Genomic DNA, 26,473 nt, shown 5'->3' on the forward strand with positions numbered 1-26,473 from the left:
ACTTTCACCAGATAGTCTTCCTAGCACTCTCCTTCTCAGCTTCCCAGTGACAACAAATTAGCAATATTACTGGCCTGCCTTACAAGGCTGTTGTTACAATCAGACATGTGCAAAATTCTTTGGATGCTAAAAGCTGTATACAAACCCTAAGAATTATCATCACATGAGTGATATGCAGAAGGATTTGGGATCACAGTCAGGTCTGACAACTGGATCCCAAACATGCTAATAATGAAAAGGTGTGGGAACCACTGTGCTAAACTCATGCTTCCTGCATATCTGGATTTCATAAAACAAGAAGAAAGATAAAGGACTTCTACCCTCCCCCCCCCCAAACCCCAGTCTCCTAACCTTGCAGAATTCCCTCTCCCAGGAGGTGAAGTTACTACATCTCACCATGGCTTGCAGAGGATACTGAATTTTTTTGTTTGTTCCAGAACACCTTTGAATGGCTGGGTGATGAAACAGCAGAAACAATTTTCAATCTTGTTTTAAATGATTTTTTTTTTACAATAATAGTGGCTTCTGATAGTTTGCAATGATTTCACTGGATTTGAACTAGTGAGCTGCCTTGGGTGCCTTCAGAAAGGTGGCACAGAAGTAAGTGAAACAAATGCATAAAGCTTGAGGCCCTTTAAGGCATTGCAGGAAAAATAATACACTGAATCTCACAGAATCATTTTATTGTATTGTTATGATCTATGCCTTTTCTATACTGTTTGAAGGTCATCCATAGTTTGAATACATCTGATAAACACATTCCTAAGCAGCAGTCATTTTGTAGAAAAATAGGTGGTGGAGCTCATCCAGGGATTGTTATGCAGCTGCTTATACTATTCAGTGGACATGGAGGTAGAACTCTCAGAAGGAAGAGGTGGAACTCTCAGAAAGGTTCAGGAGCTGCACTCCTGTGAACTCCCACTGAATCTGAGGCCTGTTCCTAAGTATGTTTCTACTCTGACTTTACATATACATAGGTGTCTTTTAGAATGCAATACAAAGCAAAGGAATAATAGCACATTCCTAAGCAGAGTTAGACCCTTCCAAGGCCATTGATCTCAATGCACTTAGAAGGGCCTAAATCAGCTTGGAATTGCAGACTGAATTCAGTGGGAATTCTGAATACCCATGTTTTGGACTGTGCTACATGTACAACTAAAAAGATACTACAAGCCTGCGTGGCAAATGCAGAGTCCTGGTTTTTTGCTCTGATTTGCAGACTACTCCTCAGGGACACTCTGGCCTATGAGTGCTCTTGCAATAAGCAAAATTCCTTGCAAAGATATTAACATACCTTGCTAGCTGAAGGTTCATAGTTCAGAAGTGCTTATGGCTACCTATAGCAAATATCCTGGGATTGCCTTGGTTTTTTAAGTAGCTATCTGACTTGCAGAAACTAAGCAAGTAAAAATTCAAGCTCAAACCACAGAATTCACATCAGAGTAAATGAACTTATGGTGTGGTGATTCAGTCTAAATCCACTGAAACCTTTTATATCTCCTAATTAAAAGGGCCAGAGGCTTACTTTGAATAAAGAAAAGAGAAAAGAAAACTGGGGATTCAGATAAATTGGTTGATCATTGTCGTAATAGATTATGATGTTACAACACATAGAGATATGTCAGTTATGGATATTTAAAAAAAAAATCTTGAGAAATCCTTGTGGGGGTGGCTGCAACAGGGTCAGACAAGAAAAATGGTGCCATCATAGACTGGACCTGCAAAACCTCAGACGTTGCCATCCACATGGCATGCAAATATGTTTTGGATGCAAGAGGAGCAGTCTAAGTCAATGGGCAATGGCACCACCACCCCAGACCCCGTACTTGGAGGGCCTCTGGCTGCCTGTAGCCCTGCCCCTCTCAAAGGAGTAGGGGAAGAAGTAGAGCAGACTCCTGACATTGCTTGCACCTGCCTCACCTGGGGCTCCAGTAGCTGGCTTCCAGTAACACCATCTCACTTGCTTGGGGATGGCAGCTTATACATTCTTTTCCATTTTATTCCTACAACAGCCATGTGAGGTGGATTTGGCTGGGAGTGTGATGACTGGCCCAAGAACACCCACCAAGCTTCCATGGCAGAGTAAGGAATTCAAACCTGAATCTCCCCAGGTTTGACACGCTAACAATCTGACAGTCTAACCACTACACCACACTGGTTGTCATGACACATGATAGATATTCCAAAAACCCACTCCAGTTTGGATGTTAAATGGGAGCAAAACTTCCACATGCAAGCACTCCTAGAAACTCCTACCAGCTTGGACTGAGACTGAAGGAAACATTCTGGCAGATGCACAGTATCCAGGGAGGAGGTAACCAAAGTTTTATAGCTGACTAGCCAGAAGCAGCTGTTTAGAGCTGCTAAAGGAGCTCATGCAGTTATGCTGTATCCCTGCAGATGCTTCTAAGCCTGGCAAGGGGGAAATGGAGGAAAATAGGAGGGTGCCAGAAGTGAAAAACTGCAAGTGACATCATTATGTTGGGGCAATACTCTAGGATTCACCCTGAACTTTGTAGTTTAACCGCAGAGTTTTGGTTGAATCCTGGAGTGTTGCCCAGACAAAATGATATCACTTCCCATTTTTTGTCAGAAGTTAACTGCATGCCAGTGCACTTATCTCACGCCCCCTAATTCCTTTTGGGTAGCTACTAGCTGAACCTGCAACTGGCAATCCTTGGAGATGTTCAGATGTTTGCTTTTGGGGAACTAGTGCTGCTTTAGACCAATCTTGCTTTTCTGGGTTTCAGCCTGTTCCCCGCTTGCTCAGCATGTTCATTTATACACAGACAAGGATTATACAACCACTATAAACCTCCAGTTATTCCCACCTCATGAGCTAAGTGCTCCCGTTAAGAACTGCCCTTGGAACTTGCTTTCTCTTAGAGAAGACATGTCTGCAAAACAATATCACACTAGGTATTTTAATTGACGTATTTTCGTATCCTGACTTGAGAAGAGATGACAATCTTTGAAGGATGATAACCTTCTCAAAGCAGGGAAGAGTGTTTCATATAAAATTAAACATAACCGGGCCTGTAAACATCAGTCAAGTGCAACATCTCATTAGGGGGAGAAAAAAACAACTCAAACCAAAGAATCTCTTATATCACTCGGAGACAGAATGTTGCAAGGTTTGGAAGCTTGTCGCCAGGTACAAAAGGCTGTCAGCTAGTAGAATTAGTGCATTTTTTGCTGTAGTACATTAAATCTTCTGGCTACTGGAGCAAGAGATTATGAAAGAATTGATTTGGCAGGTCTGAAAACCTCTGGGAAAGCCTCAAAAGAGATATTTGGGCTGGACTGTAATCGGAAAGACATGGATGTGCATTGCTGAACCAACTGGAAACCTTCTTGTGATCAAGCCATGCACTCAATTTTCTGAGATGTAAGATGCAGCCATGTGCTACGTGTACCTCTGATTTGAACTGAACCCAGAAAGTGGTGTTTATCAAAAAAACATTATTTATTCATTTCATGTTTCTGTGTCCTTTTTAAAAAAAACAACACCTGAAGACATGTAGGGCTTGGATCGAGCTGTTTACTTTTGTGTTTTTTGTATATGTTGAATACATGGAAATGTCTTAAAAAAATAAGTTGTTTATTCTAACCTGCAGTAACTCTCCATGGTCTTGAGGAAAGAAAAGTGATTTCCTGACCTGAGATCCTTTTCCTGGGGATTTTTAGTAGGGAATGATTCTGAAATTCTCCATCTCCAAATTTCTCCCCAGTTTTAAAGTTCCAGGTTGCTGGGTCTTACTTCTGGGAGCAGGGGGACAAACCATCAGGAATCTGTCTTCTTTGCCCTCACCTTTATTAACAGCACCATTGCTTAATCTGCATACTATTGTGGTGACTTGTGATCCTGTCAATCTCATCATATCACTATGCTACACTTTATGTGAAGAGGTGACCATAAACTATGGATAGCCACAGCTAACTAGATTAAACAGTAGTGAGTGGAAATGAGGCCTGGAACACTGAGGGCAATGGCCACAGTGTTACCAAGCTCCAGACAGGGCCTGGAGATCTCCCAGTATTCCAACTGGCCAACTGAAACTACAGCCATCACTTCCCCTGGAGAGAATGGCAGTTTTTGGAGGTATCACATCCTTGCTGAGCTCCTTCCCCCGCCAGGCGCCACCCCCAAATCTCCAAGAATTCCCCAACCCAGAGTTGGCAACCCTAGCAAAAAAGAGGTGGTTTAGTGTCACCAAGAGGACACAGTGGCCGGGGGAACCAAAAGTCACTGGAAAAAAAACTTTGAAAGAATTGGTGCAATTAATTTGTGTGGTGATTTAAAACTAAATGTTGAAATCAGAAAATATTTGGAACACCTCTAGAAATTACTTGCCATTTTAAAGAAATGGCAAAAATGGTTACATTCTCCTATAAATCTCATTGATGCCCAAAGGTATCATTATAGTGTGGAAGGAGGATTCAGATTTCAACTGGGGGGGCGGGGGTAGTAGTCATCACAGTAGGTGGAGCAAGATACTCAGCAATGTTCAATGCTCTTAAATATATTCAAGATAAGATTGCTAAATGGATAAATAGTACATTTATGCATTTTGAAGAACATTTCCTTTGGTTACTTTTCTTGTACCTTTTAATAATTTAGTGATGTTAACAGGATTTTTCATTAGGCATATGAGATCTCCCTTGGTGGAAGTGGAAAGTGCCATCAAGTCGCTTGGGTGCCACATGTGGCTCTTTCACACATATTGTGTGGCTCTCCAAGTCCACACTGTCCCACTGGCTGCCTTGGAGAAGGCATTTCTCTCTTTAAATCACTTCTCCAAGCCAAGCCATCTGGTGGCTTGGAGAATGCACTTAAAGTTAAAGTTGCTTTCTTTCCACCTCTCCTCACCCATCTTCCTTCCTTCCTACCTATCTCCCTACATCTGACATTAATATCTAATGCTTATTCCATGTGGCTCCTGCATTAAGGAAGTTTGGCCACCCCTACTGTAAGGTTTTCAAGGCAAGAGATGTTCGGAGGCGGTTTGCCATTGCCTGCCTCTGTGTGGTCTCCCATCTGAGTTCAACAAGGGCTGACCCTGCCTAGCTTCCAAGATCTGATAATGTGGGGCCAGCATGGATTATCCAGGTCAGGATGAGATCTCTCTTAGAGGGCCTGCTCTGACTGGCTGATATATTTATAGATGTTTTAAAAAATATGTCCTATTGAGTTCAGAATTATAGTGTAATCTTTTTTCGTTATTTTAAGTGCCTTTGAACACATGCTGGGAAAGTGCCATATGCATAAATCCCCCTATTTTGAAATGCCAAAGGATTTGTGCTTTTGGCATGCATACCTAGTACGCCATCCTGTCACTGTATATAACAACAGTCATTCTGTGTAAAACTAGAAATAGAAGCTGAAGCCGAGATGGGAATAATGAATACTGCTGGATCAAGCCAAAAACAGCATGGCTGGAAGAGCCAGGGAAGCAACCTAAAGGTAGCTGAAAAGGGCATCAGTTAGTAAGAAGCAGACAAGAGATATTTCAGGACAGGACAGCATCTTCTCTCAGCTGCAAGCTACCTCAAACAAATGAAGTACAGAAAGTCTTGAAACATATAGCCGTCAGTGGCTCCAAAATGGCTCTCCTGGATCCCCTGATCCTTAGGAAGAGGAGGATTCTGGTCAAATGATTTTGGTGAAATGCCAGTAATTGCCTTGTTCAGCCAGCCATCCTGGCTGTGCAGAGAACTGGGGCCTGGTGTCTGGGCTGCAAGGCGATGCAGTGCCTTTTATTTTCTTTAAGGCAATAAACTGCAACAAGCCCTTGGGATTTCAAAAGTCAGTGAGTCTGACATAGCTGAGACACAATGTGGAAATGAGAAGCCAGGTGGGAAAGGGAGAGAAAGCAGAGAAAATTAAACTCTCCTCTCCATACTGATGTAACACTACATTTTGAATGCTTGGCGTGACTGAATTCAGACTGGCCTGTGTGGGAGCTCCCCTAAAATCCCTTCAGTTCAGACTCACTTTTAGAGAGTTTCCTTATGAGCACCCCCCCTCAACACTCCTTTCCCTGAGCACTTGAACAGAAAGCCTGCAAGAAACTAGTGTAAATTAAAATTATCCCCCCAGTCTGTCTGCCAAATTTACCAGGTGGTGAGGCAGTGGAGGAAGCGAAATTCCTCTTCTTCCTACATAAAGAAATGTCACAACAGTGAAGTCCCCAAGTGGAAGGACCCTGAGGAAATATAGTTCTCCAGCTCCTAAATCCAGTTGAGTGGACCATGGATCTTGCACTAGGGATACATCAATCTTTGTCTATGTGTGATGAGGGGGAACTCGGAAGTCCCCAGTGCTCCAGCCTCACCCCAGGTTGGTCGGAAAGAAGAGAAGGGAAAGGGCTGGTAGGAACAGAGGGAGGTCTGGAGATGGAAGCCAGTTCCAGTGCAAGCATGTCGGAGCCCAGGTCTGAATTCAAAAGGGTGCAGGGTCCCCCTTCATAAGCATAGTTTTGATTTTCTCACCTATGCTGTTTTGAACTGATTTTTGTTTCTCCTCTGTGCAAGGGGAACCCTTAACTCTCTACTTTCATGCCTTTTCCTATTTCCGTACACCAAATTTTCTCATAATTGTACACAATGTTCAGCATTATTTGTGCAGAAATAACTGAGATATTGTACACTGCTTGAGTGAATGAATAAAAATATGTATATATAATAGAAACAACTAAGATATATCATATTAATATTATAGGTACATGAGCTGCATAATTCCATCCAAATTATGCAAGAGACAATACAAATAAACCTGCAAAGCTGACACACAGCAGGAAGCAAGGGACAGAAATATGGATGAAGGAAAGAAAAAAAAAAAGGAGGAAAGGAGCCCATTCCGAGCCTCATATTGAGGCCACACTATCAAAATGGGAGGATCTGCACTCTGAACACCCCCACTTCAAATGTCATAAGCATCAGAGGTTCAGAAATGTTCCAGTAACCAGTGCCCTTTGGAGTTCTTAGAGAACCCACTAAAACTCTATGCAGGTCTGTAAAGAAAAATTTTCGCTGGGGCCCCACATCACAGGTCATCCTGTTCAAGCTCCTTGTCAGACTGTGGGACATGCACATGAGGGAGGATCATCTGAAAGTGCTGGGTGTGTGTGAGAGGAGGACATCAAGTGATGGGGGAAAGGTGGGGCCTCCTCTACAACTAACCACTGATTTTAAACAAATGTCCCTTTTTGTCTCTTCAGAAGTGATCAGGAGGAGGAGAATAAGAGTAAGAATTGGATTTATACCCCCACCCTTCACTCGGAGTCTCAGAGCAGCTTGTAGTCTCCTTCCCGTCTTCTTCCCACAACAGACCTCCTTATGAGGTAGGTGGGGCTGAGAAAACTGTGACTGATCCAAGGTCACCCAGCTGGCTTCATATGGAGGAGTGGGGATTCAAACCCAGTTCTCCAGATCTGAGACTGGATCTTAACCACTACACCAAACTTGGTGACATATAAGGGAATGTACATAACCCAACACAACTCAAGCCCCCAGGAATCTATACACAGAGGCATGGAGCAGATTCATATTACTTGCACTTCCCACTCCCAGAGAGGAAGGAAGTTTCAAGGGCTGCCTTTCACATGCTCATTGATCTGGTGAGGAGACTGCATGGAAGACCTGTGTTTTGCAGTATCCATTTGTAGAAATGTACAAGTAGCATATGGGGGAACAAGGTAAGCCTCTTGACAACCAAGGCTCATGTTTGAAACAGTATCAGCTCCCCCACAAAGCAAGCCATGTACCCCTGAAACCTGCCCCAAGGCTGAGTCTTGCTAACCAGCTGCAAAATTTAGACTTTGCTGGTTGCCTCTGGAACTGCCAAAGCGGTTTCTCTCCTGCCACACTCATACACAGGGTGAAAACTGCTTTCCTCATTCACTCACTTAGTTGTGACTTGCATTCCTGGCTCTGAGAACATCACTGAGTCATCAGTATGCACCAAATATCATGCTACACCAAAGCTGAGAGAGAGTCATCTGTTCTTTGGAAACACAGCCATTCCATAATGCTACAATCAACAGAATGAAAGAGAAGGGCTGTGCCTTAGTGACAGAGCAGCCGCTCTGCATACAAAAGCTCCCAGGTTCAAAGTCTGGCATCTTCACATAAAAGAGGCAGGAGGTTGGGGAAAACATCCTTCTCCACCTGAGGCCCTAGAGAACCATCACCCATCTCAGTCAACTGTACTGGGCTGGATCCTCACAACACTGAATATGACACTATTGTTGCACTACAGCAATCATTCACAACTGGATTGGGTGATCCAGCTGCAAATGAACACTATAGCACAATGATAGCACAATATCCAGTGATCTGTGGATGTAATTCTGGGCTGGATGAATCAACGGTCTGACTTGGTAAAAGACTCTTGAAAAAGGCCCTCCACATTCATCAATGACTACGATGTCAAGAAAAAGGCTGAGCTAAACTCTGTTCCCTAAGAAGGAATTAGTATGGGGAATATTCAAGTCAAGCAAGCCATCGCTCTACACTGCAGCCTGTGAAAGCACAGCTCAAGGGAATCCAGGGAGAATCACAGCTCCCGATACCCAACCGCAAGAATTATCATACCCCTGATAGGAATGCAAACCTGCCTCCTGCACTGCAGGTCTGATGGTGATTCTACTGCTTAGGGGTCTCCTGTTCCACATTGTCCCTCTCTGAAAAAGATGAGGCTTTCCCTGTTCCTGGCTACAGGTTTTAAAACAATGAACTTTGCCGGATCTGACCAAAGATTCACCTAGTCCAGCATTCCGGTTCCAACCACAGCCAGACAGATGCCTCTGAGAAGCCCCCTAGGAACACCTCCAACTGTATGGGACCCTCCTATTACTGGGTGGGACCTTTCTCTAAAAACTGTGATGACACAAGAGGCATGGACTCTCATGGCACTCTCACTGTGAGATTCTCTTTCTAGAGAGGTTAGACAGGCCCCTAGTTTTTCAGAGATCCCTAAAAACCATCTTGTACTTGTGAATGTTTAAGCATTTTATGTAATTCTTCTAGACTGCAGTGATTTTACCAGTTATTCTGCTGGGGATTGTATGTGTGTATGAGTGTATGTGAATATATAGCAAAATAGCTGTACTTGTATTTTTGCATAGTTAATGAATTTTACTAGTATGTTGTCAGTTATCCTGTGGAGCTGTGTAGCATGGTATAAATCTCAAAAAATAATAAAGACAGAGACAATAGGGAATTATCATCTCAAAAATCTTTGTATTCAAAGCTACCCTGCACTTGAATATGGACACTCCATTTAGTTGTCTTGGTTAGGGACACAGCACATAGACTCCCATGTAACAGATCAGGATAGGTAGTGGGAACATGACTGTGGTTATGACCAGACAGTACTCAGATCATTCCAAACATCTTAATGCAGTGTTCAAATGCCCCCTGCCCCCAGGCAACTACACATTCCAAGGGACAGTCAGCATTATGGGCATAATTCTGTTAACTCACTGGAGGTTCCCCTAAAGCAGAAGAGAGATCTGACAGAAGCCATTTTATGCTGTAGTTACAGGTGTTCTGCACCAGAGGGCACCGGAGAATAAGGCCCACTAAGTGGAGACTCAAGATTTTTTTAATGCTAGAATAAGACATAAAATGAAATTCAAACGTATGCCTTGGCAAATAAAAAGAAACGCCTATTTCCATCTCACAGATAACATTACTGGGAGGGATTCAGTAGCTGAATTAGTTGCCTTGGGGTAGGCAAGAGGAGAATTCCTCTATCTCTGCAATTTTAATATATTCTACAGAACACTTGTGGCATGCGCTTATCCCAAGAGAAGAATGCTGCCCATTACAGAAGGATTTAATAACATGTGATTTATCTACAAACTCAACCTGAATTTTGCAGAGTGAAAAAAAAAATTAAAAAAAATATATAATGTGCACCAATAGCTCCAGGAAAGCCTTCTGTTTTCAATTCCCTTTGGTGAAACATAAATGGATAAAACACTTTACATTTGATGGATTTCTAGTTAATCGTACTTGACAACAGGAAGTTCAAGGCATTAAAAACAATTCCCATGCTGTTCCCCTCAATTTCTCATGATGGCGCTTTTTCAGACCCTGGAGATGTGTGTTATTAAATGGAAACTTTATAACAATAAACAGATTTTGTTAGGGAAAGGAGGAGTTTTGGTGTTGTTCCTATAACAAAAGAAATGAGCTCTACTGAAAGTCATAAATGCCTTCCCTCTCAAGAGAGCTCGATGAGCTTTCATAAAACCACAAAGTTGGAGAAAGGGGCATTTTCCTTCAACCCCCCTACCCCTCCACACACACCCCCTCATAGATATCATCCTATACTGATGGTTGTCAATTTAGATGTCTGACTAGTCTTTTATCAGAGACATTCTAGTTTGGTATAGTGGCAGTAGAAAGCCTTTGGCACACCAAGAATAAACTTTTATGCACCCTGATTAGAGCTGGATTCATATTTATTTATTATTTAGCCGTTAGCCAACAGGCTGCGCGTCCACATGGAGCCCACCACCCTTCACCCTCCTTTGATCCCAATTAAAGGATGTTTTCCTTTGATCTGGCTCAGAGTAGGAAGCCCAGGAGAGGTGCTTGGAATGAGCACAATGGCATGTGAACTCTCTCGTCTAAAAAGCAAAGGCATGGGGCTGTCCATGCAGGGGAAATCCCTGCGTGGAAGCAGTCAGACAGTAATCTTCAGTGAACCAGCTTCAGAAAGCAGAGAGGTTGACTTCTGCAGGACCAAGGAGAGCTCCCAGGCACACCAGATGTTGTTCAGAGACTGAGGCTTGAGCTCAGCTTAGAACAGAGGCACCCAAGCCAACTTTTCTTATCCAAGCCTCTTATCCCTGAGAGCTACCAGTAGTTCAGTCTGGCACCAAATCCACACTCCTTTAGGCACTTGGCAAACACTTTTTTTATTTTCCAAGCTTTTAGGCTACTGCTCTTCCTTTCCGTCATAACACCTGTTTACAGTTTCCTCCTTTTTCGCCTTGTGCTGCTGATTTTAAGGGGATGCTATTTCATGATCTTTATTGTCATGTGTAACTGATCTTAGATGCCTTTATGTTTTATTGGCTGTGGCTTTCATGGTTTTATTTGAGAGATACTTCTATGTTTCACTTCAATTGCCTTATTGTTACTATATTATGTTTGTGGTTTCTCTGTTTTAATGGAATTAGGATGAGCTACATGAAGACTAGGTAAAAGGTAAAGGTGCAAGCACCAGTCGTTTTCGACTGTGGGGTGACATTGCTTTCACAACGTTTTCACGGCAGACTTTTTATGGGGTGGTTTGCCATTGTCTTCCCCAGTCATCTACACTTTCCCCCCATCAAGCTGGGTACTCATTTTACCGACCTCGGAACAATGGAAGGTTGAGTCAACCTGGAGCCAGCTACCTGAACCAGCTTTCGCTGGGATCAAACTCAGGTCGTGAGCAGAGGACTCCGACTGCAGTACTGCAGCTTTACCACTCTGCACCACGGGGCTCTTATACATGGAGACCGGGGGGATATAAATATTTTGCCAACAAAAATATAGAGGACTAGAGCTCTGGCTTAGAGCCCCACACTTTGGTTTCATTCTACCTCTCTGCTGGGAGCTTATAAGAAAATGAAGGTCCTTGGGTGGTTGGTGAAATGGCAGAACTCCAGATTACATTTCCTTGCTTCAAAGGTGTGTCACAGACAGGATTTTGAGCCACAAGGAGAGAGGGGGATATAAATATTTTGTCAGAGATCCCCAGTCTCTAGGACAGAGCCAACTGTCTACCTGGGTAGCCTATGGCACTATGGATATACTGGATTATTCAGTATGACCTGAAGCCAATTATGGCACCTATTAAGCCCTGGCTGTGTCAGGTCTCAGTCCTTGGACACCATAAATAGAAACCCATACAGATGTACTGGATTCGCTAGAAGATGCTGGTTATCATCTTTAAAGCCCTATATGGCCAAGGACCTGTCTACATTAGGGACCATCACTCCGCACATGCTCCCCAGAGGGTACTCAGATCTGGAATACAAAACCTACTATTGACCCCCGGGGCCAAGGGAGGCAAGATTGAAATCCACCAGGGAAAGAGCCTTCTCAATCACTGCCCCCTACTGGTGGAACTAACTGCCGGAAGAAGTTCTGCAAGGCCTGAAAGACAACGTTATTTCAGCTCACCTTTAACTGAATTGTCGATATAGTAGCAAAAAAGGATACCCAAGAGCACTGAATGCCACCGGAAACTAAATGATATTAGTATCAAAACTGTTTTAATTGTTTTAAATTGCTATACTGTAGATCTGATGAATTGTTTAAATGTTAAATTGAGTGAATTGTATTGTTTGGTGTAGTGGTTAAGTGTGTGGACCCTTATCTGGGAGAACTGGGTTTGATTCCCCACTCCTCCACTTGCACCTGCTAGCATGGCCTTGGGTCAGCCATAGCCCTGGCAGAGGTTGTCCTTGAATGGGCAGGTGCTGTGAGAGCCCTCTCCAGCCCCACCCACCTCACAGGGTGTCTGTTGTGGGGGAGGAAGGTAAAGGAGATTGTGAGCCGCTCTGAGACTCTTCGGAGTGGAGGGCGGGATATAAATCCAATATCTTCTTCATCTTCTTCTTCTTCTTGTTACCATGATCTACTATTTTATTGTTGTGAGCTGCCCTGAGCCTGCTTCAGTGGGGAGGGCAGGACATAAATCCAATAAATCAAATCAAATGTGGGTCTGCCTCAGTAACCCTGCATTTTACACAGCTCCCAGTGGTCTAGTTGAGCATCATGTTGATCACTCCAATTAAGACAGTGTAATGCTTGATTCTTCCCCTGGCATGTTGGCCATGACATTTTCAAGCACCTAGAGACTTCCACACCAGAGACATATAGTGCCATCCTAAGCAGAGTTTTACCTTTCTAAGCCCATTGATGCCAATGATTTTAGAAAGGTATAGCTCTGCTTAGAATAGTCTCCTCTATCCTGGAACCAGAAACTGAGCTATGCTGCTCTCCCATCCTCCCAAGGATCCATCCTGTGACATCCCAGAGATGTTTGGAAGAGATTTCACTCTTCTTCTAACTTCAACATGGTCTAGTCAAAAGCAGATTACAATGTAATTACATCAGTTTCAGAGCAAGAATCAAATACATTTTAACATACATTAAACATGAATAGTTTTGCCATTATTCCGGGATTAGACATTCATGTTGGGTGAGATAAACCTTTTAGAATCCCCCCCCCCACATCTGATCACAAGATTTTCTCAACTAAGAGGGTTAGATTTATTGTTTGCAATACCCAGAGGATACCCTTGCAGTCTAGGCAATTGCCCTAGGTGACCTAAGATTATCATTTACTTGTTACAGGGGACACATAACAAGAAGTAATTGCTTCTGGGTTAGAAATCAAAGCTTCGCCCTGTCTCCTTGGCATAAGGTAAAGTTTACTTTACATATGTTTGGCCAGTTCCATGTTGATGATAATTTAGCAATAGCTTTAACTGTATCCTTGTAGGAAAGGTATGAGAACTAACTAAAGAATCCAGGGGAGGAGAAATGTGAATTACCTTAACTAATGTAGCTGAAGTTCATCAGTTCTCAGAAACAACATATTGCCACCAATCCCAGACAGAACATAAAGTAAAGCATATTCAGAATTGTCCCAGCAAGACAGGACATACTGGCGATGGTTTGCTGATAACAGGAAACAGTAAGTAGCTACATGCAGCATGGCCCCTTTACAACGAAGGCAGTTTGGTCTGTGTGGATGCGCTTGTAACAAAAGATTATACTTAATGAAGACTATTAAATACTTTATACTTCCAACATTACATGGTAGTTCCTTTGTAGCTCTTGATCCTGCAGATCAAGTATGCTTGCCTGTAACTCAGTAGTAAGAACAACTCACCATGGGGGTCTTGTGAATTTTACCATGATTGTTAAAGCACACAGAAAAGGGCTTGCCATCCTGGCTCAAACTGAGAGTGCACTGCAGATCAGGCACTGGATCCCTGCTAGAACACTGAGGATCCAGGTCAAAAGAAGCAACTGTAAGAAATACATGCTGGGGAAAGTTGTGTGACTCCCTAGAATCCTCTGAGCCATGGAAATTGAGAGACATTGCCCTGTATAAATCGATGGTGCGGTCTCATTTGGAGTACTGTGTGCAGTTCTGGTCGCCGCACCTCAAAAAGGATATTATAGCATTGGAGAAAGTCCAGAGAAGGGCAACTAGAATGATTAAAGGGCTGGAGCACTTTCCCTATGAAGAAAGGTTAAAACGCTTGGGACTCTTTAGCTTGGAGAAACGTCAACTGCGGGGTGACATGATAGAGGTTTACAAGATAATGCATGGGATGGAGAAAGAAGAGAAAGAAGTACTTTTCTCCCTTTCTCACAATACAAGAACTCGTGGGCATTTGATGAAATTGCTGAGCAGAAAGGTTAAAACGGATAAAAGGAAGTACTTCTTCACCCAAAGGGTGATTAACATGTGGAATTCACTGCCACAGGAGGTGGTGGCGGCCACAAGTATAGCCACCTTCAAGAAGGGTTTAGATAAAAATATGGAGCACAGGTCCATCAGTGGCTATTAGCCACAGTGTATGTGTGTATATAAAATTTTTTGCCACTGTGTGACACAGAGTGTTGGACTTGATGGGCCGTTGGCCTGATCCAACATGGCTTCTCTTAAGAGGTCCAGTCCTATTTGATGGAAAGGTCCTGAATTCACAGAACTCCCTTGTCACTGTGGGAAACCATCAGATTAAATTTCTGGGCTACCAGATTAAAAGTTTTCTGACTACCTGCTCCCTGAATAACCTCTTGCCTGCCTGCTTGTCCCAAAGTATTTACTAGCCTAAGAGCCTGGCATTGTTGGAGAAAACCATTAGACAACATGTGGGCACTGTGTGGGACCTTGGGGCACACAGAGCAACCTGCACATAGTTATAATTTCTGACAAGATATTCACAGTCTTCTGGTTTCCCAGACTTCCAGGTGTTTCATGCTGATGATTTACAAGTCAAACAATACTTACCTCTTAACTCCCCTAGGTCAAGCGTCTTCCCTAGCTGCTCTAATAAATCGGCCCGGGCTGCATTCTTTTTGTGTTTTTTCCCATCGTAGTGTTGCTGTGCCATCATCGGGTTATTAAACCAAGCTGCACAAAGCTGGCAATACCGGTCAGAGTCTCTTCTCTGGTGGGGTGGAGACACCACCGGAGTGCTGTCCACATGTGGCTGCTTTAGGGAACTCAGGTTTGTCTCTGTAAAAGGAAGAAATGAAGTTTATATATTTGGCTACGAGTTTCTATTCCATTTCTCAACTCATTTTTTTAACATTTATACTTCACTCTTCAGCACTTTGCTCCCAAGGCAGTTTACAGAAAATATACATAACACAGTTAGAAGTAAATGGCATCCTTCTGTTAAGGGGCCTTATTATGTGTCACATTTTTCCTAGGCATGACCCTGGGTCAAGTGGAGAGGTATGTTCAGAAGTTCTGCATTTCCCAGGTGTGCATATACCTGATTTGAATCAAGGCCAAGGAGTGTGGGCAGAGGGCTTAGACCTTCTCCTCTGTACCATTTTCTCAACTTGAAATAGCCTATTTTTCAAGGTGCTATTTTTCCCACTGGGGGCTGCTTATGAATTGATGAGCAGCATGTTACATTTTCACAACTGGGCAAAAGTGCCTCCAGTGCCATTTCAGGTCAGGAAAATGGCATGGAGTGCAGTCTAAGCACCTTGTCTCCCATGAACTACATTCCTGATCCAGTTCAGGCCCACACATGGGGGAGGGGAATTATAGAACATGACTCTACACATGACCCAGGAACGTTTCAGAGAAAACATACATGTTGGGCCCTCATCCCAAGGGGAACTTTTCACTCTCTTGCTCCTTCTGTGAGGTAGTCGGTGGCTAATGTGGAACTGTTCTGATTGGAACAGCTGACACATAACAACAAACAAAAAGGTGATTTGAAAGTCTGAGGACTTGTGGCCTGTTCACTAGTGCTGCTGAAGAGAAGATCTGTGGTGTTATATATAAGACTAACATCACTAGTTCAACCAAAAATACCTCTGTTATGACTATAAAACTCCCTCTGGATGCAACTGTGTGGCAAGCAGACAATCATCAATAGAAGCAGGTCTCTTTATGAGGAGAAATTTGCCAAACTAGGGCTACAGGTGGCCATGCCTGCATAGACTTCCCTATGGGAAGTAGGGCAAATGTGAAGACCTAGTAAACTCTTGAATGTGGAAGGTGACTGGTATTTGTATCAGACTGGGCCAATCAAGGGCCTTCATAGTACCTGGCAGTCATAGGGGTTGATACTGCACATATCTGGGCTTTGAGACTGGAGCCCATAGTTCTGGGCAGCTTGCTAGGCTACATACTGGCCTCAAGCCATAAGGATCCTGTTCCAAATCCTAGAGTCTGTGACAAAAAGAAAAATAACATCTCTAATTGTCAATGAATCCAGGCAATTGGCGAACAAACCCCCTCCTACTTTGATTGCAGATAAAAGACTATGCAATTGCTTCTCATCTTACATTCTCAGCAAGCACATTTCTTAGGAGAGGAATCAAATAGGTACATTTTCAGCTAGAATCTGATTCCTTTCCCCACATCAAAAAGGCTCCTTTCCCTTTCTGACGAAACTTTAATGAGATCACATCTAGAGGGAACTTTTAGGTAATGGAACCTTGATTATCTGATTCCTTAGAGTGGTTTTTTTTTGGGGGGGGCGGGTAATAACATATTCCATATGCACAACTATGACCTCAACATTTTCACAACTAAATAGAACTTTTCCTCTAGAATCCCAAAAGGAAAAAAAAATTGTATAAAGCACCAGGTTTGGAGGATGGCAACACCTCACCCTGCGTGACTGTTTTTCTGAAGCCACTGAGGAAGGAAGGAATGAAGCAAGCTGATCTTTCATACAGGTAAGATCAAAGCATATTATGAAAATGAGATCCTTAGTGCATTTGGCTGCGGGAAGATGGAAAATCTTCTCTGTGACAACATTTATTTTCCCATACCAATTATTTCATTCTACCCTTAGAACACAGTTTCTTTCCCATAATGCAATGACCTTGTAGGCTCATCTCCTGGCTGTTGCTGCTGAAATAATTTTTTTTTAAAGAATATGATATGCTAATTAACAAAACCACCCTACTGTTTGTCTTAGGTCTGAACCTCATCCTCCATCCACTCATGCAGAACCCCAGTTGGTATGCTTTCCTCCTCCTCAAAAAGGGGAGAAAAAATCATGAAAACCAATCTTTCCTATGACAGGATATTTAGGGTATCCAGTCCGCACTGTAGGCAACCTGAGAAGTAGAAAGGATGGGCTTACATCCCTCTTTCTGTATGATATTCTATGCTGCCCCAGGCTGAGTATGTGAATGGTGGGGTGGGAGGCTCTGTGGCTAAAGATAATCTACCATCATGTGCCAAATTCTGCCAGCAAATCAGTTCAACTAAACAAGGGTGTGTAAGTTGCATAAACAGGTGTGTTCGCATGTCTTATTCAGCAGGAATTCTTTGGCAAGGATTTGGGGGAAGATGCATGTGTAGGGTGGTATGTAGATTTTATATAATTGTTTGAATGTGAATATACTACGCAGGTTTTATATGCAACTCACACAGTACACATGCAGCATAGGAATAAGGTGTGATTCTGATTTATTGATGCATGAATAACATTGAAAAAATTCTGTAAGTTTTATAGGAAAACCATGGTGCAAGGAAATAACAAAAGGACGTGAACACAGGGAATCATGAATTCAATTCACACCAAGAAGAAAGATCAACACAGGGATATTTCAGTCAAAACAGCAGGGATGAGAAATCGGAAACCATCGATTTCTTTTGGGCTGTTTTGCATGCCTGGTGGCACCTCTTTGGGTATCTCATAGTCAGGCTGCTTTCAGACGCTGCTTGAGACAGCTGCTTGAAGTATGTGCCTGATTCTTGCTGAACTCCTAAAACTTAGGCCGGCATCTCTCATCCTTCTTCATCCCTCCCCACCTTGCCCCAGGCCTCTTCCCTTTTACACACACTGCAATGTGTAAATGGTTACTAGGGATAGCTTTTTAAGGGAAAAGTTGTAAGCCAGTGACAAACAGTATCTTCCACAGTCTGAGGGAAATAATCACCCCTGAACTTCTCCTCTGTTCCAGCATTTAGGATTCTCTGTAATAGCTACGTGGGAGCCTTTGAGTATCTGGAACCTCATAAATTAAAAAAAAATGACTGTTACACATCTGTACAACTGCAGACGTTTATTGTCAGACATGTTGTTTCGCAATGCCTCTGGCTATAAAGCTAAAGATTTTGTTCTCCTAGTCAGCTCTCTCCTTGTTTATTAGTTTGCTGATTCCCTGGAGGTGACTGGGACAACATAACTCGCCATGGCTAGCAGGATTCTCAGAATTTATATCTGCTGCTTGCTGAAAACGTATGGCCCAAAGCTAGAAGACTCTACAGCGGCTGTACTGAAATGTACATTGACATTCAGCAAAAGGGCTGAATCAAACCGAGGTTTCAAATTTCTACCCATCATTTTGCTTAAACTGAAACTAGAAGCAAAAACAGTTGAGGAATTTTCAAAGTGAACAGCCAAGGGAAGCCAATCAAGTTTCCATAAAATGAGTGGAATGTCTCAAGGAAGGGTGGTCCTTGCACTCCTAGGTAGATGGTAATGAGAGATTTTTCTCTATTTTGTTTCTTCGAAAATATGTTCACCTTTTTTTTTTGTCAATGGTTTTAATTCTCTGGGGTTTTTTTTGTTGTTGTTGGTTTGTTTGGACTCCACATGCATATATATATGCATGCCTTGTACTGATGCCTTGTACATTGTGAGTGTGTATGGTGTGTGTCATTTATACACCTTTGGAGATACGGCTGCAGGCAGAATGAGAGAACTTGACAGAGGGAAGCTGTTGTCAGTGGCAGGTGAGTTCAGCAAACCATCGGAGTCTGCCTTTAGATGTATGCATGCTGTAGCAAAAAAGGAAATCCTGTTTGTAATGGCTCACCAGGAACAGGGCTGCTGAGATTCACTACAGGCCCCCAGACAAAGTTCCCCACTGCCCCCTCACACACCACCCAGGCCCAAGCCCAAAAGAACGTGACTTCCTATTAACGCCAGAAGCATCAGGTGTTCTTTATCTATACACCTGTGAAATACAAGTGTGTAAACTCTCTATCTTGACTATCATTCATGCATTTGTCCTGTGTCTTTTTCACAGCTAGGCTCAGATAATTAAAAAAAAAAACACATCATCATCTGAAGGGAACATCTAGGAAGCACTGTGGTGAGTGGCATTACCAGGAGAAAAGCAGAGAAGAGGCTTCATTAAAAGCAAGCCCACGTTACTCATGCCCTACAGAAGGCGAAAAGGCATCAAGGACACAGAGGAACTGAGCAACAGATTTAACATTGCTTTGTAAATAAACAAATGAAGAAAGCAAAACAGTCATAATTTCCCAGTAGGGCTCCAATACAGGCTGTTTTCACTTGGGGATTTATTCCCACCACAGAAAGCAAAAAGCCACTGTGCTAAGGGGGGGGGGGCAGCATCCGACATTGGTGTTCCAGAGCTTTTCCCTTTAAGCAACAGGGAAAATAAATCTATTTTAATCCATCTCCAAGGGGTTTCTGCAAAGTGATGGCAGGGCAGTTTGCTTCCAAGTTCCATTTCCGCTTTCCAGACCTTTAAATTATGTTTCCCCTTTCCCTGTGTTAGCAGCCCCTGAACCTTCAGGATCAGGCAGGGCTAACATCCCCTTCAGAGTCTCCTTGTGGATGCCTTGGCAGGAGATGGGAAGGGTAACAGCGCCCTCAGTCTTCCTCTTCTCTATCTCCTGCATTCCCATGTAGCTGGTTAGTTGGCAGGAGGGCTAGCATGTGCTCCCAGGCCTGAGTCCCTAGCCCTTATGAAGGAGACTCCCTGGGGTATGCCCGCCCCTTCCTCTCCCTGTCCCCCTAAGAGTTCCCCCACCCTCCTGGGATGATGAGAAGCTATGGCCAACTAGGTCAGATTGGGCAGGCCTCCAACTTTGTCATCCATCCCCTTAAATAGTTAACCCACCTCCCCCCAGCCAGCTGATACCAAGCCACACCCTAAAGCTCAGAGAGCTACCATGCAGCTATCTCTTCCTCCATCCTCTAGGGTTTAAGATAAGGGAAATGGAGAAACATTCTTTGCTCTGACTCAAAGCAGAAACAATGCAATGACTGGGGTAGAGTCTTTATGTGGAGGCTATGCTTGCAGCTATCTATTTAGGGGGTGGAGTCTGATGCAACCTTCAAAATGGTGGTGCTAAGCTCTGTCGCTCCATTGGGAGGTCCCAGTGCAACAAAGAGAAAAGGAAGGAATGGGAGGTGGAGAACAGCAGCAGCAACAGGAAGAACAAGCAGTGCAGTATGTGGATACTGTTCCCACCCATTCCCACAATACTAGCTGCTACTGCCATGGCAAAAGTCTGCTTTTGCATCCCTGGCTGCTTCCACGCAGGGATTTCCCCCCACCCCCCCGTGGAACATACCTTGTCCCTCGCCACTTTATATATATATATATATATATATATATATATATATATATATATATATATATATATATATATATATATATATATATATATAAAGTTTTCACATGAGTTACTTCTCATTCTGAGCACTGCTCATGGTACTCCCGGGGGTTTCCCCTTTAAAATAGAGCAAAGAGAAACATTCTTTGCTCTGACTCAAAGCAGAAACAATGCAATGACTGGGGCAGAGTCTTTGTGTGGAGGCTCTGCTTGCAGCTATCTGTGCAGGGGGTAGAGTCTGATGCAACCTTCAAAATGGTGGTGCTAAACTCTGTCTCTTTCTCCCCCCCTCCCGACTCTGTAACAGGACTTTATTTTAACAGCTCAGCTAGAGCTCCTCTGTGAGCCAGAAATCAACTTGCAGGGAGTGAGGGAGAATTGCCAGGCTGGGGGCCGTGGCAAGATTCTTGCTGGGTTGGCACACTTGATCACTGATGAAATAAAGATGAAAAGGGGTGATGGGAGCAACCCGTGTTTCAAGGATGGGGCATGAGGACACCATCCCACATGCCTCTATCCTTCTGCTGTTGCATCCACAGTGCTGCTTTGCACTCCTGTGTGGAAACAACCTAAGGCAATTAAAAAACTTCACTTTGTTTGGTGCAAGTGCTGTATGCTAAAACATATGGAGCAAAGAATTCCATACAGCAGAAAATAGGGGTTTTAAGGGACTCCTGCTTTCTATTCCCTGTAAAAGCCACCCCCCCACACACACACAGCTGAGTGGTGGGGAACAGCCTGCTCCCTGTTGCTCAACTGTTTAAAGGGATGGCACCAGGAGCCTGAAACAGCCGAGTGGCAGGAAGCATGCTACTCCTGGCTGCTCAGCTATTTTTTGGACTTCCTACAAGCCCTGTTTAAAGGGACTCCAGTCCTTTTCAATGGGGTTTGTGGGGCCATGAACCACAAGAACCATGGTCAAGAACCATGAAGTGACACAAACTGAATTTGCCTGGTTTGCAACCATAAGGCAACATTTTAAAGCAAAAACAATATGATGTACATTTTTTAAAAATGGAAAATATTAACTACCACAAGATACGCTGCATTTAAAACAGTGGTTCTGTTGCTGATCTCACCTCCCCCAATCCCAAACCAGCTAATCACAAACTCCTGCTTCTTCTCAGCATCCTTCTTGTTGTAAACCAAAAAACCTGCTCCTTGTTGCAAGCCAAGATCACCCACACATTTTATCCTTCCCCCAACAGACACTCCAACTTGATGATGGTTTACAACACCCCTCCCACTTTCCGACTAGGATAAAAGCACTTAGATCTCCACTTTTATTCTGTGTCTGACAACGGGAACTTTGACTCTTGAAGGCTTACACCCTGAAACATGTGCTGGTCTCCAAGGTGCTACTTGAGTCAAAGCTAACCATGCCTGCAGCAGTATTTGTAGTAGACCTGCTTCATCCTCTGCCAGGATAGCCCTCTGTTAGATTGTTTTGATGTCTCACCACCTCTTTCCTTGCTTCCTTACTTTCCAAAGCAGAAAGGGACTGTTGTTTTTGAGTGAAATTTCTGTCCTGAGCTTCCATCTGCTGCCTGGCTTTTGAAGAAGTGGGGCATCAAGCAGTTAGTTTGTCAAGCCCCCAAGTTGATACAGACCAATCAGATTTTGTACCCCCAGTCTCTCCCTTTCAGCAGCCCTCACCAGGGGCAGGAACTCAAAGATTGCTTTTTTGGTATCTTACTATTTGTCATATGAATATATCCATTGCAACGTTTTCTGTTGTGGATTCAGGCGCAGTGGAGAAAATTCAGCGGAGAAAATTCAGCTTCTCTGCCTTTGTTAGAGGTTTGTGAGGATTTTATGGTTAAGCAAACAATAAAATGATTAAATTATCTGCTGTCTTTGACTTTTTACAAAGTAAAAGTAAGCAGGTTCTAAGTTACTGGTGCCTGAGTGATGTGTATGGTAGGCAAAATTCAAGAGGCCAACCCATGGTGGGGAAATGCTTTTAAAAATACCAGATCTCTCTCTCTCTCTCTCTCTCTCTCTCTCACACACACACACACACACACACACAAGTGCAGAACAAAATGATCGTCTGCTCTCTGCAAATGCTGGAAGGAGAAAGAAATACATTTGCTGAGCTGTCAATTAAAGGAGATCCAGCACTGGTTATATGTAGCCAAAGGGGACAGCAACAACTTCCAACACGCAAGTGAATGATCAGAAAACATGAGCATGCAGATACTTTTGGAGTGCCAGAGCCCAGTGGGCTTGGCTGATGGGCTGATGATCATCTAGAGGAATAAAGGAGACCATAATGAGCATCAGCCATGGTTTTTTTTTTTTTAAAGGTTGCTATGGCAAAGGGAGCAATGAATAGCTGCTTTTGTTCCATTTTCTTCCTTTGCTGTCCATTTGCTGTCCCAAATAGACAGAGACAGGCGGGACACAGCGCCAGTCGCTCCTGTTTCTGCTCAGCAGGGAATCCAAAGTCAGAATCTGAACAGACAGAACGTTCCATCCCTTCAAAAAAAAAAAACCCCATAACCCTTTAGCTTCAATATTGTTGAACCTACCTGTGGCCTTTAATGTTGGCTGCTCTCCTAGCAACAGTTTTAACCTTTTGGCATGGATTTTCCCTTGATAGTGTGACTCAGCCACCACGGCTGAAGTAAAGGACATGTTACACAGTGTGCAGCACTTGTTCTTATCCACCAAGTCATCATCGCTGCCCTGAAATATGAGAAGGAAGAACAAGAGACTTTAGCTCCAACCCCAACAAAGGTGACAGGCAGGGCCAAATCTGCAGGCCAACTGCGGTTCAACAAAACATTTTATGCCAGAGTGTGGAAGTTCTAGAGTTTTCAGAGCCATTTCAAACATTTCACTGATATCACTGAATGGGACTGGAGCCATCACAAAGGGTCAGGCCCTTCCCAGAAGCTTCTTGGTCCTGGCACATGCCAAGAATTACCAGTAGACACACAGTAAATCCCTGGACATAGAAGACCAGAGGTTAGGAAGAAAGAACTTTCTTCACGTGCTAATTTTCTATGTTGAGGGAAGTCTGGTTTTGTACAGAAGTCCTGCCAGCCAGGTACCATGTTTTACCCATAGTGTAACCTGACATGGGTTTGATTGATCATTTTCCACATTCATATTTTCTCACTTGTAAGTTTCTGGGGGGTTTTTTGGGGAGGGGGGAATGTCTAAAAGCAGCACTGAATAGGAACTACAATATTCTAAAAACAGATAATAAATTATGATAAAAAGTAAAACACAGAGTTAGATGAGCCTTTCTCAATGTTCTTCCAATACTTCTTGCCTGACTCTGGACAAAGTTAGAGCACCCAGAGATGCTATGGCCATTTTACCGCAGAAATTCACTTGCTTTCTAATGCTGTGGGAGCCAGGATCTCCTTGGGACCATGGCAAGAAGTGAACGGGCTTCAGACTCCTTCCCCATGCATTTTTCCAAAAGCTCAAATCCCTGGAGCATTTGAGTTTTTGAAAAACAGTGTTGGGGAGGGACAGAAGATCCTCCTTCTAATAGAAGGAGAAGATGATATTGGATTTATACCCTGCCCTTCACTCCAAATCTCAGCATCTTAGAGCAGCTTACAATCTCTTATACCTTCTTCCCTCACAACAGACACCCTGTGAAGTAGGTGGGGCAGAGAGAGCTCTGCAAGAGCTATGGCTAACCCAAGGCCATTCCAGCAGCTGCAAGTGGAGGAGTGGCGAATCAAACCCAGTTCTCCCAGATTAGAGTCTGCACACTTAACCACTATACCAAACTGTCAGGATCTGGCTTGTGGCATTTTTATAGCAAGAGAATTCCTGCAAAATGGTTGTGGCATCCCTGGGTTGTTCCCAAGGGTGCCGTATCACCTAGTGTCTTCTGTGGAGCCCCCAGGCCAGGACTCATCTACACTGGGAAGGGCACAAGTTCAGTGGATTCCAACCTCAACATGTCCCCACGACATCTAGCAGCCTCTAAGCCAGAAAGATGCAGTGCCCTTTGAAGTAGAGCGATACCCTTCTAAACCCATTGAAATTAATGGGTTTATCTATCTCTTTGTTTATTTCCAAACAAATCTGTTTCTTCCCCAGATTAATTATGGTTTCAATTGAAATGGTCTCGGTAGATTAGCAAGATTAGATAAGGGCCAGTCTTACCATCTAGTAATTTAAGACTTAACATGAGGGCTCTCAATCATATCTTTATGGCATTCATGTTTTTACTCTACTTTTCCTCCAAGGAGTTCAGGGGTGGGGGGATGCATGGTTTTCCTTTCCTCTGTTTTGTTTGTACAAGATAGAAGTGAAGTAGGCAAGGCTGGGAGGGAGGAACTGGCACACAGCTTCTTAGCTGGAGATCTGAACCCAGGTCTCCACACTTCAAGTCTGCTACTGTGACCACTACATAGGCTTTGAATCAAGTCTCCCAATAATGTATGTCACAGGTGATTTCAGTAATCCTTACACATGCTTTGTAAGGCAGGTTAGTATTATTATTCCTTACTGCAGATGGGGGACTAAGGCATAGAGAGCCAAAGCCTTGCCAAAGGGCCAGCCTACATGTGACACCTTTTGAAGGATTCAGGTACAGGCTGGAATTCTCCAGACCCAACTTTCATTTTGCCCTTCACCTGTCAGATGGCAGCTGCTGGGAACTAATTTCCTAAATGCTGCAGTGATCTGATTTAGATCAAGATTGCAGCATGCGGGGAGAAGAGGCTTCAGCCACCCCCTCCTCATATTTTCCCAGTTCAAAAAGGCCTCATGTTTGCCCTGTTGAAGGGCTGCAAGTACAGTCCACAAGGCACATGGAGTCCCAATGGGGCAAATTAACACCTCTAGGGCCCTTTCAGGAAGCAAAAAAAGATGTGAAGGAGAAGTGGAAGGACCCCGGCCCTTGTGCCATGGTCCCAGTCTGAATCGGACCCCTATGGCATTTGAGAAATTAATTCTCAGCAGCTGCTGTCTGACTGAGGACAATGTGAGCTGGGTTGGGGAAACCCTGACCTAACTCATTAAAAATGTCACATCTAGTTTAGCCCTCAGGCTGAGATGAGATTAGTTCACAGATCATTTTCTTAGCCCTAACACCAGCTCCTGATTACAGAAATGCTGCAACCCTATGCTCAGCAGAATGGACTATCGGATAGCTTGGTAGTATGGAGACAAGAAGAGAAAGGGAGTTGTGCACAAGCTCTCTCTGTATCTATGCCATGTGTGTCTGAATGCTAGCTGTAGCCTTCTTGCCCTGAAAATGACAGAACAGGGCTAAGCATAGCAGGGGAATTGTGCTGAGCTGCCCCAACAATATATCTGACCCTCCCTCCTTATGTCACACCGTTCTGCCATTTCCCTTTCACCCCATATGCACCAGCAAAGCTTTGGTCATTAACAGCCGTGGAAATTAACTTTTGCCAGACAGAGTACATCAGAAATGAGAACACACTATCTGCTCCAATTAAAAATCTATTTCTCATCCATTGCTGTAGAAATAAAAAGCCCAGGAAAACTTGCACTTTTCTAGCACAAAATTATACATCTGTGCACTGCAGCTCCAAAAGTGAAAAGGTTTCCTGAGAACAAATTTGTTGCGAAAGACATTTGCAGGCAATGAATAATTTTCAAGTCCCATCAAGACGTTACATAAATCTCTGAGGTGCCTTCACTCTGGGCCCCTAAAAGCTTAGCCTGGGATTGAGCAGGAGGGAGGGTCATTTTCAAAGGCTGGAAGGGGGGAGGGTTTGTTCCTTGCCAGCAAAAATGATATTCATGACTCCACCTCTCCCTTCTCATCTAGGAGTCAGGACCATGGACACAAGTTCGTTTGAACTAGTTTAAGCAAGGGAAGACCACAGGTCAGATACCAGGTCAGAAAGTAAATCTATTCCT

General features: G+C 43.6%; 1 protein-coding gene across 3 annotated transcripts in view; it reads right to left on the reverse strand.

Annotated features, from left to right (window-relative positions):
- Positions 1-26,473, reverse strand: part of ZMAT4 (zinc finger matrin-type 4) — a 249,947-nt gene that overhangs the window by 73,108 nt on the left and 150,366 nt on the right. For all 3 annotated transcript variants that reach the window (XM_060250794.1, XM_060250791.1, XM_060250793.1), the window contains exons 4-5: positions 23,140-23,296; positions 15,038-15,265 (exon numbers count right to left, since the gene is read on the reverse strand). In XM_060250794.1, coding sequence (XP_060106777.1) covers positions 15,038-15,265; positions 23,140-23,296 — 385 coding nt within the window. The remainder of the gene's footprint in view (positions 1-15,037; positions 15,266-23,139; positions 23,297-26,473) is intronic.

The sequence above is a fragment of the Heteronotia binoei genome, chromosome 12, assembly GCF_032191835.1.
Source record: "Heteronotia binoei isolate CCM8104 ecotype False Entrance Well chromosome 12, APGP_CSIRO_Hbin_v1, whole genome shotgun sequence".
NCBI lineage: Eukaryota > Metazoa > Chordata > Lepidosauria > Squamata > Gekkonidae > Heteronotia > Heteronotia binoei.